This window comes from Balaenoptera borealis, assembly GCF_965194805.1.
Source record: "Balaenoptera borealis genome assembly, chromosome: 5".
NCBI classification, from domain to species: Eukaryota; Metazoa; Chordata; class Mammalia; order Artiodactyla; family Balaenopteridae; genus Balaenoptera; species Balaenoptera borealis.
The window spans coordinates 120,041,511-120,054,303 of NC_138862.1; the positions used below are offsets into that span (position 1 = coordinate 120,041,511).

Sequence of the window (12,793 nt, forward strand, 5' to 3'; positions counted from 1 at the left end):
TTATTTCTCCATTGTGGTCCACCTCTCCCTCTAAGGTCTAGTACCCACAAACTTGATCAACCTATAGATGAAATGGAAGATAAAACAGAGTCCCTGGATTTAATACCTGATGCTCCTCCTGACTACAACTGCCACTTAAATTCATCAGATACAAATCCTGATGCCCCTCCAGAATACAATTCCTGTTTTGTACTTGGTAAGTTAAATAATCACCCCAACAGAAAATGACACTGAGAGTTAAGGTTGCTCTTTTAATTAACTAATTCATTTCTTGATTCAATAAATAAATATTGAGCACCTACTGGATGCCAAGTAGTTTATTAGATGTCAAGTGGAACAGATTCCTGCCCTTAAAGAATTTACAGTCTCCTGGGGAAGGAAGTTGTAAAAACATTGATGGCATTCTCCACGTTGTTAGGGAACTATGAAGCGAATATTGTAGGGGCACAGAAGACAGAGTAACTGATTGCCAGAGATGAGGAAAGCCCTGAGGAAGTAAAGTTCTGTTGGCACCATAAGGATTTTCTCAATCAAAAAATAAAGGTGGGAGAGGACCAAACCTGAGAGAAAGAAAAACATGTCCCAAAGCACAAGGTCATGAAGACCTGATGGTCTCTTGGGGACATGAGGAAGGCCTGTTTGGGTCAAATGGCAGAACCACAGAGAAATGGAGGTGAAGGGTCTTGAGTGCAGATAAGGAGCTGGCATCTTATCCTAGAGACCATGGAGAGCCTGCAGATGCTAATTAACAGGCCATCAAGACTGTAAAGTATATATTTGAGTTTGTTTTCTCATCACCTCTCCAGCTTCTGGCACAGGGTTCAATGCATAATGGGTGCTCAATGAATGTTCAGTGAACAGCTGGTTGATAGCTAATAAGACGGCTCTAGGGACCAGTGTGAAGGGATCACTGGAACAAAGAAAACAAGAAAAGGGAGACTAGTTAACAAGAGTCCCAACTGGATGAGGCTTAGTAACAGTATCAAGAAGAGAGGCAAAAACTTACAGTTTGAAAAAAAATCCTCTATGAGACGATGCAAAGATATTATGTCTTTCTAGAAATAAGATCCTGTAGCTCAGGCAGCCTTTGCTTCTGCAGTGTTTTCTGAAAACAGCAGAGCTTCCTTTTCCCCTTTGCCTCGTGTATGTATGTTGTCTGGATCTGATCCAGTATAACCCCAAATTATTGGGTCAACACCTAAATCCAAGGTCTCGACAATCTGACATTGTATAGTCAATATCATTTCTCAGTACTTCAGTGTCTTTCAACATGATTTATCTTTCTTTTTTTAATGGAGATATAGTTCACATACATAAAATTCACCATTTGAAAGTATGCAAGCCAGTGGTTTTTAGTATGTTCACAAGGTTGTACAACCATCACCACTGTTTAAATCCAGAACATTTTCATCACCTCCCATTAACAGTCACTCCACATTTTGTCCTTCCCCTGGCAACCAATGATCTACTTGTATCTGTATAGTTTTGCCTATTCTGGATATTTCATATAGGTGGAATCATAACACAGGTGGCCTTTTATGCCTGCTTCTTTCAGCATATTTTTGTCAAGGTTTATCCATGTTGCAGCATGTGTCTGTACATTATTCCTTTTTATGTTGAATTGTATTCCATTGCATAAATACCTTGATTCTTCATTGATCACTTCATGAACATTTGGGTTCTTTCCACTTTTTGGCTACTATGAATAATGTTGCTATGGCCATTCACTTTTAATGGCAGATTATATTTTAAGTTTTAGGAAAAAAATTCTAATTGTTTTTTAAAGTGTAGTTTAATACTAGGTGCATCAAAATAGTGTGGATTTCATTTGATAATATAAAAATGTAGATTTCTGGCCATCTATTTAATCAGAATCTCCAAGGCAGATCTTATAAAAGAAAAACATTCTATCTTGTTGATCAACAGCTAAATTTGAGAAACACTGTTCTAACATCGTGTTTCCCAACCTATACATCCATGAGTAGACGGTGAAACTAATTTAGTAATTTTCAATCAATAATTTCTTGAAACAAAAAATGGTGAGCATATTCAAAGTTAGTAAAAAAACACAAATGTCATCAAGGCTTCAGCCAGTTTTATAGGTCAGATCTCAGCTAGAATCTCCTGCTAACCTGGAGTTTGTTTTATTTACTTTTAGCTAAAATAGATCTGTAATAAAATCTGAGAATGAAATATTCATCCTTGTTTCATTTATTTTTTCAACTATGATACTTTTTAAAAAACATCTCTGTTAAAAATTTTTTTAAAAAAATTAAAAAACTTGTCCACAAGCCCCCATTTACAAAAATAAATAAAAATTAAAAAACATCTCTGTTGGCTGGGATTGAGAGGAGAGGATGTTTTTTGTCGTGGATCTGCCTTTCTTTTACATTTTGTTCTGGCCTTTCCTAGAAGGTCAGAGAAAGGCAACTGTGGTTCTCCCTCTCCCAGAGCTTCAGGTAAGGCTCTGCAATGTTAGGAATAACTTAGAGTTTATTAAGTACCCCTTTGTAGTCGACCAGAGCCCAGTTACCTACGTAAATAAGCCAATTATTTTAGATCCAAGAAAGTAAATCAAATTTCGAGATAAAAGTATTCAGATCTTATTTTTTAAGAACTATAGATACTTCCCAGCAGTATGGATAGTCTCATGTCTAAATGCTGGTAATTCTTCAAATTTTAAGCAGTCCTTATGAAATGTTTGTAGAGAGTTACCCATTCTTCTCCAGTAAGTGTCCGGGGATCCTGCTTCTTGACAAGGCTTCCTCTCACACGGAGGGGGTAAAATGTTCCTTGTTATTGCTGGCAGGAGTTCAAGGCTCCTTACTAGGCCTGCACGGATACCATCCTGGCTGGGAGAGGGGAGAGCAGAAAGGAGATGGCATCACTGCTGCTTTTTAGAGACATTTAATAAAAGAAAAACAAAATCTGAAGTCGTACATTAGCGGTACCCTCATACTAATTCATGATTTTGAGTGCTTGTCTTAAGCGTTGTGTCTGTTTAAGGAAAACTGGTTTCCTTGACTGTGATCTTTCTTATATTGACAAAGTTAAAATTTAGCTAATCCCTGGTTGGAGGAGAGCTGTGTGAGAACCAGACGATGAGGGTATAAACAAGTGACTGAGTCAGAGACGGTACAGCATAGTCTGTAAATCATCACTTTGAAGTTAAAATGTGACTTCAAATCCCAGTGTTACCACTTAATATCTATGTGAACTTGAACAATAATGATAGAGGATATAAAAATAGAAATTTGCATAGTGCTAATTTTATGCCAGACCCTGTGCTAACCCTGCAGCAGCTTTATTTGATAGGCATAGAGAGGCTAACAAGTTACTTAATCTCCTTAACCTTAGTTTTTGCACTTATGAAATGGGCATAATTATCTCACAAGGTTTAAGAAGATTAAATGAGTTAATAATCTGGAAATCCTCCAACTACATTTTTGGTACACAGCCCTTCGCTTGGAAAATGGAACTTCTTGTTATTTTTAAGAACCTGTCATGTGACCCGTGTAATCGCCACATAAAAATTCATGCTAAGTTTCAGTGTATTATAGTTTTAACCATATATAATTCTTTCATTTGTTTTTGACTGCAGGGCCCCCAGACCAGCTGTCCCTCCACCTGCATGCTACCCAGGAGGCTTGCCAGCTGGTGGCACCCATCCTATACAGTACCAGCCTGGCAGGTATCCTTCACCAATCAGTCTGCTCCAACAACGTGGAGCCAGCTCCTATGCCAAACTGCCCTTCTGGTCTGGTCTGGAATACTTAGGTCAGGTACTCCACACAAATCCAGATTGTTTTCTTATGAAATATGACCTTAGAGGTCCAGCAAGAAGAAATAAAAAGCTGAAGAGAGTGGATAAAGGTGATGGGTCAGTGATGACAGGTGTCTAGTTTCTGAGACTGTAAAAGTGGTGGTACAAATTTCAGAAATGTAAAGGAGGATAGGGATATTTTAGTGGGAAGAGTGTGGATTTCGTAAAGAATGCAGGTTGAGTTGTAAGATATTCAAGACGTCTTCTTGAAGGAAATAAGAAAAATAGGAGTAGGAATAGAAAAATGCTATGGTAGGTGCTAGTTGGGGTGTCATTTACCAGGAAGTAAGAGTGAACATGAAGAAAGGTGACATGAAAGAAACAGAACACTTAGTGGCCAAACCATCAAGTGCCTTGGCCCCTTGCTTTCCCTCACCACCCATAATTTCATTAGCCACTCCAGCCCCCACAAATACCTGATACCTTAGGAAAAATGAGGTGACTACCAAGCACATGTAGCTTCAAGCCAAGTCCTTGAGACGCCCCTCGCACAAAGTGGTGATCCCCTAAATCCCTTCTATATAAAAATTACAGAACCACCCTGAAACCTTGGTCAGAAACTTGGGGGATAGGCAGATTTGGTGAACAAAATGGTATAAATTCAAAAATTGTACCCTAAGATAAAGCTATTATTGGAAACCCCTGTGTAATCTTGACCCCTTTGGTTTTGGAAACAAGAGGTTTTGAAGTTCACTGTGAGCAAGAGACTCTACTTCAATACTTGTCTCCCAATGTAGTCAATAAAATATTCCTTGAGGTTGACAAGTTCCTCTTTGCAATTCAATGTATTATTAATCTTGTGCATTATGAACTATTGATACTATAGAAATGATGTGTGAAATGCAATACAGTTGGATCAGGAAATTGGAATTTCCAGAAGGCAAAAATTTTATTAAACTATCTCTTTGTTAAATAACTATAAAATACACATAAAAGTCATTAAATTGCTAGAGTAAACCCCTTTATTACATCAGAAGCTTATAGAATATTTATAGTAAATGCCTTTTAGAAAATCTTTTTTATACTTGCACAATGATACAGGAATTTGTCCTTGCAAGCCTAGGGTCTCCTAGACCATTTCCCTTGTTTTTTAAAATTGTACGACTTTATATTTGTTTATTTAAGTTAAAAAAAACGTTGTTTAACTTTTTCTGTTACCCTGACAGAGGTTAAATGATAGATATGATGGGTTCACTTTTCCCTTTCAGAAATGGTTTGAGTTAAAGAAAAAACAAAACCAGAAATAAACAAAAGATAAAACAGGCTTTGAAGCCAGACAATATGGTTTTTAATTCTGACTTTATCCCCTACTAGTTCTGCAATCTTGAACACATTTCTTAACCTGTTGGTGCTTGAATTTCTTCATTTATAAAATAGTATCAGTACTAACTATCCCTACCCTGTTGGGCATTATGAGAACTGTTGACGTGTAATATAATTCCTGGCACATAGGAACCACTGAATTGATGAGAACTGTATTGATGCTGTTTAGGTAAAATGCTTCCTTGAGTGTGAATGGAAGGCACACACCCAATCATTTTTCTCTATCTTCCCTAGACTTCTGAGGTCTCATATGGAGGATATGTAGAGCCTTATCAGGACCCGTTAGTGGAATTCTGTCCAACATAGCAGGATTATGTGGTTTCTGAGGCTTGAGTTTGTCAGGGACTCCATTACCTCCTCAAATAACTACTCCTTAAATAGCCACAGTTTGTTATGGGGTAAATTCCTTCCATATTGAAGAGCTTCATATCTTTAGGATATTTTGCCCAGCAGTGGACATTTTACCAAGTCTGAATATGTTTTATCTTTTAATCCTAGATTTTAAGATCCTAGAATATTTTTAAAGGGATGATAAACCATTTTAGTGGCCACTTTTGAAAAATTATAAGGCATGTTCAGACCCCCCCCCTCCCATCTGGTTGTGTTTCCATAGAAGAAAAAGTCTTGAATTAAGCATGGATTGTGTTCTCTCTACCTTCCTGTAATCAATGACATGACTAAACATTCATGCTCAGTTAAGTCACTTTCAATTTTATTCACTTCAAAACCTATTCATTAAGTTATTCACCAAATTCATTAACTTGTTCATTAACTTATACAACAGATATTTAAGGAAATATGGCATTTCAGTCAATGTTCTGTGTTCACAAATTAGAAACGATGTAAAATTGTATAAGGTATGATCAGTCTGTCCTCAAGGAGATTTCTTTCCTTTTGCTAGAAGGACTCAAGTGTAATAGATAATGGGCCTGTCAAATGTCCCTCTTGGGAGTAATTCGGAAGTAAAATTAAGATAAAAAGTTTATCTAATGGTATTCCCAATCTCTCTTTCCTCTCTTGTGCCCTAATCCTAGTCGTGTTTCCTGCCCTCTCCAACCTTTTCCTAATTAAAGTGTGCGCTAAGGGAAGATGTTGGTGTTTAGTAACTCAAGTGAATGGCAATCATTATGTTACTCTACCAGAAGTACCTGTGAAATGATATAAAATTGAACATTCCTATATAAGGTCCACTAGCTGATTCACTCTCCCAAAGCCACTGAGAAAATTGGCTTCTCTTTGGCTGGTCCATGTTAAACTGTCCTGAACTTCCTGACAAGTCCAGTCTGTGGAAGACATGTCAAAGGTATCAGTGAGTATGGACTGAGGAGACTGAGCTAGGAGCAATCTATGTCAACACAGCTTCTTCTCAATGTGGTTACTGTAGCAGGAAGGTGATTTTCTGATATTTTAGATAAATGTTTCAATCTTTTACGGTAGAACTGGAGGAAAGTGTTTTTCCTATCTGGACGGCTCTGCTAATAACCATCTGATCAGGTGCAGATAGGCTGATTTCACTTGAAAAAATATATATTTAATTAATCCTATTCATATTGAAGATACTTTAAAAATCAGTTAATATGCTGTAATACATCTATCTTCAATTTCTTTTCTAATGCTAACTTGTTTTAATTCTATTATTTCTCTCTCTCCTAATCGCTTTTTTCTGTCCCAATAGTTGGACAGCATACACGTTCTTCAACGTTTTGAGCCTCTGGAGAGTATGTATAATCCAGTAATGTTCAGCAATATTTGAATCAGGTTTGAATCAGCAACATTTGAATCAGAATTATCTAATATCCACTTTCTTCTTTAGATTAATCAATTTTTAGTGGTTCAAAGAGGAAAGATTGTCCTTTAAAAACTAAGGGAATTATTTTGTATAATTTCATTTATTTGTAAATCAGGTAATCATCAGATCTTATATATTATTTGGTCCTACACTTAGTCCTTCTCTCTACCCCCATCATTCACCTTTTATAGATGAGGGGGAAAAAAGAACAGAAAAACTAAATGACTTAGCAAGAGAAAAGCAGAATCTAGATTTACTGAATTCCAGTCCATGGTCCTTGCTTTGGAAGTAGGAGAAATGAGGACAGTCAACATGAAGCCTGTCCTTTATCAGTAAAGCATTCCTGACCCTTAAAGCAACAACTCTACACATTAGTTGGGCTACAGCATAAAGCTTTTAACTCTTCTTGGTCCTTTTTCTATTTGCAAGTTGCAATGATATTGATCATCTTACCGCAGTTCACAAGCTGACTATTTCATGATGCAAAGTATAATCTCATTAAAATATTTTTATAAGTCAAGTTTTCTGAATACAGGTATTATATAAAACATAATCAGTCTTATTCAATATGGTTTCCATCTTTGTTGTTATGTGAAAAAAACATTTTTAAACCATTTTGCCCTGAGCTTAAAATAAATGTTTTAAATTCTAAAGGACTTATATACTTATAAGGGTTATAAAATATTTTGATGTTTGAATCAATTGTGTATGTTTCAAATAAAATTTTTAAAAAGCTGTTTTTCTTTATACCCTAAGAAATGCTGCACAAATACTTCTTGAGGACCATTTTCACTACTAATTTAAGATGGCTCTCTCATTTTGTTTTTTAAGGACAGCAGGTTTTGAAACTAACTATAGATACCATGCTAAAAACAACCTGGAAGAGATAGTTTACATTGTAACTTACATTGTAGGACAGTCGCAGCCAGCTTTATTCAGAATGCTGCTGAGACACTGAGGCCCTCGGGTCATTGACTGTATGGACCCAGAAGTCATGACAATGCAAGAGACCTTTCAGATGCACCAACTTCTGTTGTCCCTGCCCCAGGCAAGAAGTCAGAGAATGGAAGTCTAATCCATTGTTTCTTCCTGATCCAACTCTTCATTGCATGGCTATGCTCCTTCCAAAACTACAGAGGAGGGGATTTCCGCTGGCTCTGCCAGTCAGAATGGAAGATTGGTGGGGAGGGGGAAACCAAATTATTTCACCTAAGAAAAATCACAAAGGGCTTTTTCTTATGGGTTCATGCTCTTCAGTGGTAATTGGTGGGTCAAGCACAGATTAGAGTTGTTTAGTCAGTGACCACAATTCTATCAGTTGTGTCTACTGAATTAGAAATGTACCTATCACCTAGAACAGTAGTCACGTTTATCTAAATGTCTCTTTGGATCCCTGGATAAGGTGTTGCTAAGCATACACTTATGCTTTTAGAATTAGAAGAGATTTTAGATAACTTTACCCATCACAACCCAATGTCTTGCTACAGATTAAAGAGTGTATCAGAAAGATTTAAGTGCCTGATGATGCTGTTACGTTCGGCAGGTGGCAGTGCTGGAACTAGAAAGCAGATGTTCTGCGTTACAGTTTGTTAGTCTTCTACAACCTGTGCAGCTCTAGGAAGATTGTTTGCTGCAAGGAGAAGAAAAGCAGCTTTAAATAGCGACCAACCAGAATTTTGAATTCTACGTATGTTACCTACTTAAATGTGTACAGTTTACTTAACCTCTTTGGGCCTCAGTGTTCTTATACATAAAATACATATAATAATACCCCACGGAATTACTTTTAAAAGACATATTATGTTAAGTATGAGCGTTTACTAAATATTAATGTATTAATGTAAATAAAATAATATTAATTTATACATCAAAACATTTTCAAATATTACTAATGGATTGCATGGTATTTTTCCAAAATGTGAGCTCTTTTTTTATGATTTCAGCAGTTGGTAAAGGTAAAAAGAGTAATAACTCATTAAAAACCTTATGAGAGAAATAGCCTGACCTAATCTATTTTTTTAGTACAGGTGAAACTCATAATAGGTCATATTATAGCATTTTTTCAGTAAAAAAAAACCCAACATTGCCTTTATTTCAGTGGCTACAAATAATTCCTTATGGTCTAACAAATTTGACAAAAGAAATTCATAGAAATATTTCCTGGATTTTTTAAAAGATTCCTTTCTGAATGCCTTATAATCCAGCTAAGTTCATCATGTACATCCAGTAAACTTTTCGAGTTCCCATTTTATTTCACCGTATCATCAAGCATTGCTTATGTGATAAAAAGGCCATTGTAGCAAAAAGAAAATGTGGATAAACTGAAGTGTGGGGAGAAAAGAGTGTGTTATTCCCATGACCAAGTGACATTAGCATATTTACCCTATAACAAGTGCCAGGGTCCCCCTTTTAGAAGCAGAGTCCTTTTGGTGTCCTAGGATACCTTAAAGAAGACAGTGAATTTAGCCTACAGAAGCTTGTGTGATTACATGGATTGTGTGAAGTGCACAGCACCATACATACCTCCTTGCTTTTTCATGTGGCTTCCTGAACTGGAGGACATTTCCTCCCAATCCCCAGTCCTAATCCTTTGCTATGTTGAAAAGAATTTAGGAGTTAGTTCACATCATACCTCTTGACACAAGTTCCCCCGAATGCTTCATTTAAGGATGAAGAAAGAGCATTGGCCTGATAATTTTAAGATGTAGTCCAGCTTAGCTCTTAACTAGTTGCATAGTACCTAACCTTTCCTAACCCTTAACCCTTTCTTCATTTGAAATTACATAACTTCTATGTCCTTTTCATGCACTGTTTTTATGCTATCTCAATATAAACTGCTTCTAATTAGAAGATTAAAACGTGTATTTTAACACTTTTCAATCATCACAAAGTCTCATTCTTGTCTTTCTAGGTCAAATCACTCAATGGTGTATCCAACGTGGGCAGTATTACTTGGAAGTGGAATGGTGTGTTATCTGCAATGAGCGATGCTGACCACTTTGAAGTTCCCTTCCCATTAGACCTGGATGTGACGAAGAAAGCCATCTTTTCTGGAGCTTGCTTCCTCATGGTAAGTCTGTCGCTTTTGAGTTATCTTGAAAATGTTATCCTTTCTCATGAGAAGTAGTACAGGGTGCTGGGAAGGGAATAAATGTGACAACTAGGACATCTCCTGACTCCGCCACTCACTAGGTACATGACTTGTGACAAGATTCAATTGAAAAGGTCAGTCAGTAAATTTTAGTTATTTATTAACCTACACCGAAGCCAAGGGCAGTGTCTAGTACATCTGAAATGCTCAATGAATGTTGAATAAATGAATGACTGAATGAATAAAAGTCCTGTTGTTTGTAAGACATTGCTAGGTATTTAAGGAGACTCAAAGATGAACAGAATAGTACTCTATCCCTCAGCAAGTGTAAAGCAAGAATATATAATTAAAGTATGAAGCTCACCAAGAGTTATTGATATAAAATAATTAATCAGTTTGTACATGTGTGTCATATGATTCTCAAAACTACATCATGAGACAGGTATCAGTTAATCGTACTTTTTAGAGACAAAGCTGAAATTTCATTAGGAGTTCATAGTAGGCAGATGGGGTGCTGAGGAATCTCTTCCCTCAGATGTAATTGTAATGAAGGGAGTTGGAAAGAAAGGGAAAAACATGAAAAGTCCTGGAAGAGAGGATGCAGAACAGGTAGAATTTAGCTGATACAAGAGCTGTTGAGCTCATGAGTCTCAAAGTTCCAACAGAAACTTGGTGAGGCAGCCTGCTGTCTTAACCCTGTTTGCCCAGTCCCCTGATAGGCTGGTGGTCATTGTCACTGGTGTGTGTGGCAGAGCAGGGGGAGGTGCTAGGGCTGGGATGACTGTGGCTCATCCACTCTTGAGGTTAAAGCTGTATTCAGTTTACTCAGCCTTGTGTGTATCTTAGAGCGTCTATCCATGTAACATTTTCTGGATTCTACGGAACCAAAATATGTGTGCCCTAACATAACACATTATAAGGCAAATGATTTATGCTGGAAACCTATATATAAGTGTAGCTTTAAAAAAAATAGTAAGTTCTAAATGCATTATATAATTAGATAGCTTAATAGTTGCCCATTAAATTTTCCTGTGGTTCTTAGTTCTGCTGCTTCTCAACAAAGACCAGTCATGTGAAATCACATAATTTTTCTATATATAGTTGTTAGGTTTACCTTAAAATTTAATTGCAGGCCAGATGGATATGCATCTGGGTAAATATGGAGGAAAAAAATCCTAATGATGAAATAGGTGGGATAATGTAACTGATTACCTATAACAACAGTGATGCTAATGATGATAAGAGCAGCTAGCCCTTTTTAGTGCTTGCTATGTTCTAGGCATGGTTCTGGTTCTAACTACTTTCCATATAGTAATTCATTTAATTCTTATATGTTAGATAAAGTACTATAATAATTCTCATTTTAAAGATGAGAAAACTGAGGTTAGGAATCTTGTTCAAAGTCATCCAGTTAGCTAAATGTCCGAAAGCCACTATCGAAGGTGGCTCCAGAGGCTACACCCTGAACCACCGTGCCATGTGCCTCTTTCATCTCTGTGTGATATTTGGTTTCTTTCTGTGTTAACACAGGAAGAGAAATAGAGTAAAATGGTGGCATGTTGCCTCTAGAAGCCTGTGAGTCTCCAAGGAGGTCTTGTCTGAGGTTACGCTCTCTATGAGCAGTTTGCTTTTCCTTCTGCTGGTGTCCCAGTGGTGCAGCCAATTGAAGACCACTTTTTATGTTATTCTGTCAGTTTGGTGCTTCCCAAGTTCTGTATGTGTTTTAAATATGAACCCCTAAACAATAAGTGCAAATCTTGATTATGAATTCTCAGTGGACAGTTTTTTCCCTACCTCTGGCACAGGCCAGTGCAGTCAAACTTTTTATTAATCCTCATTTGCCAATGGGTGCAACTAAGCCCGTGCGCCACAACTACTGAGCCTGCACTCTAGAGCCCGCGAGCCACAGCTACTGAGCCCACATGCCACAACTACTGAAGCCCGCCCTCCTAGAGCCCGTGCTCTGCAACAGGAGAAGCCACCGCAGTGAGAAGCCTGTGCACCACAGCAAAGAGTAGCCCCCGCTCGCCACAGCTGGAGAAAGCCCGCACACAACAATGAAGACCCAATGCAGCCAAAATTTAATTAATTAATTAATTTAAAAAAGAGAAAAAAGAAAACACACTAACCTCTTCCCTAGAAGAGAAAGTCCTTGAGTGATGTTAACTCTTCTCCTGATATCCAGTAACTTAAATACTATGATATAAAATTAATACATAAATACTAATAAGTCAATATATCTTATGTTACATGATAAGGGAATAGGAGAGGAAAACAAAGATATTTGCTATACATACAACATATAACAAAGTAAGGAATACTCAGTTGTAATTCTCAATTCTGTAACAGGTCACATGGTCATAGCTGGCATTTATAATTGCCTTCTCCCTCTACTTACTACCTTTGCCTTCAGACAGCACTTCAGCTGGTTGTGGTTTTCTACCTGGTGGAGTTACCCAAACCTTCATTCCTAAAGGTCATGGGACATTAGTAGTCCTGTCTGGATTGGGTTATTGTAGTTTTCCATTGACATTAACACAGGGCATAGTAATACCAAGAGATGCCCTAAAGGATCTCCTGTATTCCAGAATATTCTTCCTTACCTCCATTGTTGAGTAGCTGTCCAATATCCCCTTGGTAATCAGGATCAGTCACCTCATCCAGTATAGTTACACCCTTCTTTGCCTGTTGACTCAAAGGCATGAAGAGTCCAAAGTGCCAGGGTGACTGTCTTCACTTTCAGAATAAAGGAATCATTGTTTTGCCT

General features: G+C 37.3%; 1 protein-coding gene across 13 annotated transcripts in view; it reads left to right on the forward strand.

Annotated features, from left to right (window-relative positions):
* Window positions 1-12,793, forward strand: part of LOC309629924 (phospholipid scramblase 4-like) — a 69,257-nt gene that overhangs the window by 7,744 nt on the left and 48,720 nt on the right. For 8 of the 13 annotated variants that reach the window (XR_014245291.1, XM_082394522.1, XM_082394526.1 and 5 more), the window contains exons 2-4: window positions 36-196; window positions 3,602-3,691; window positions 9,847-10,005. Coding sequence is in view for 8 of the 13 variants with exons in the window: in XM_082394522.1 (XP_082250648.1) it covers window positions 161-196; window positions 3,602-3,691; window positions 9,847-10,005 (285 nt within the window). In the remaining 5 variants the exon portion in view is untranslated. Of the gene's footprint in view, window positions 1-35; window positions 197-3,601; window positions 3,783-6,821; window positions 6,906-9,846; window positions 10,006-12,793 lie in introns of those variants that run through there. The other 5 variants (XR_014245287.1, XR_014245288.1, XR_014245289.1 and 2 more) reach the window with 2 other exon arrangements.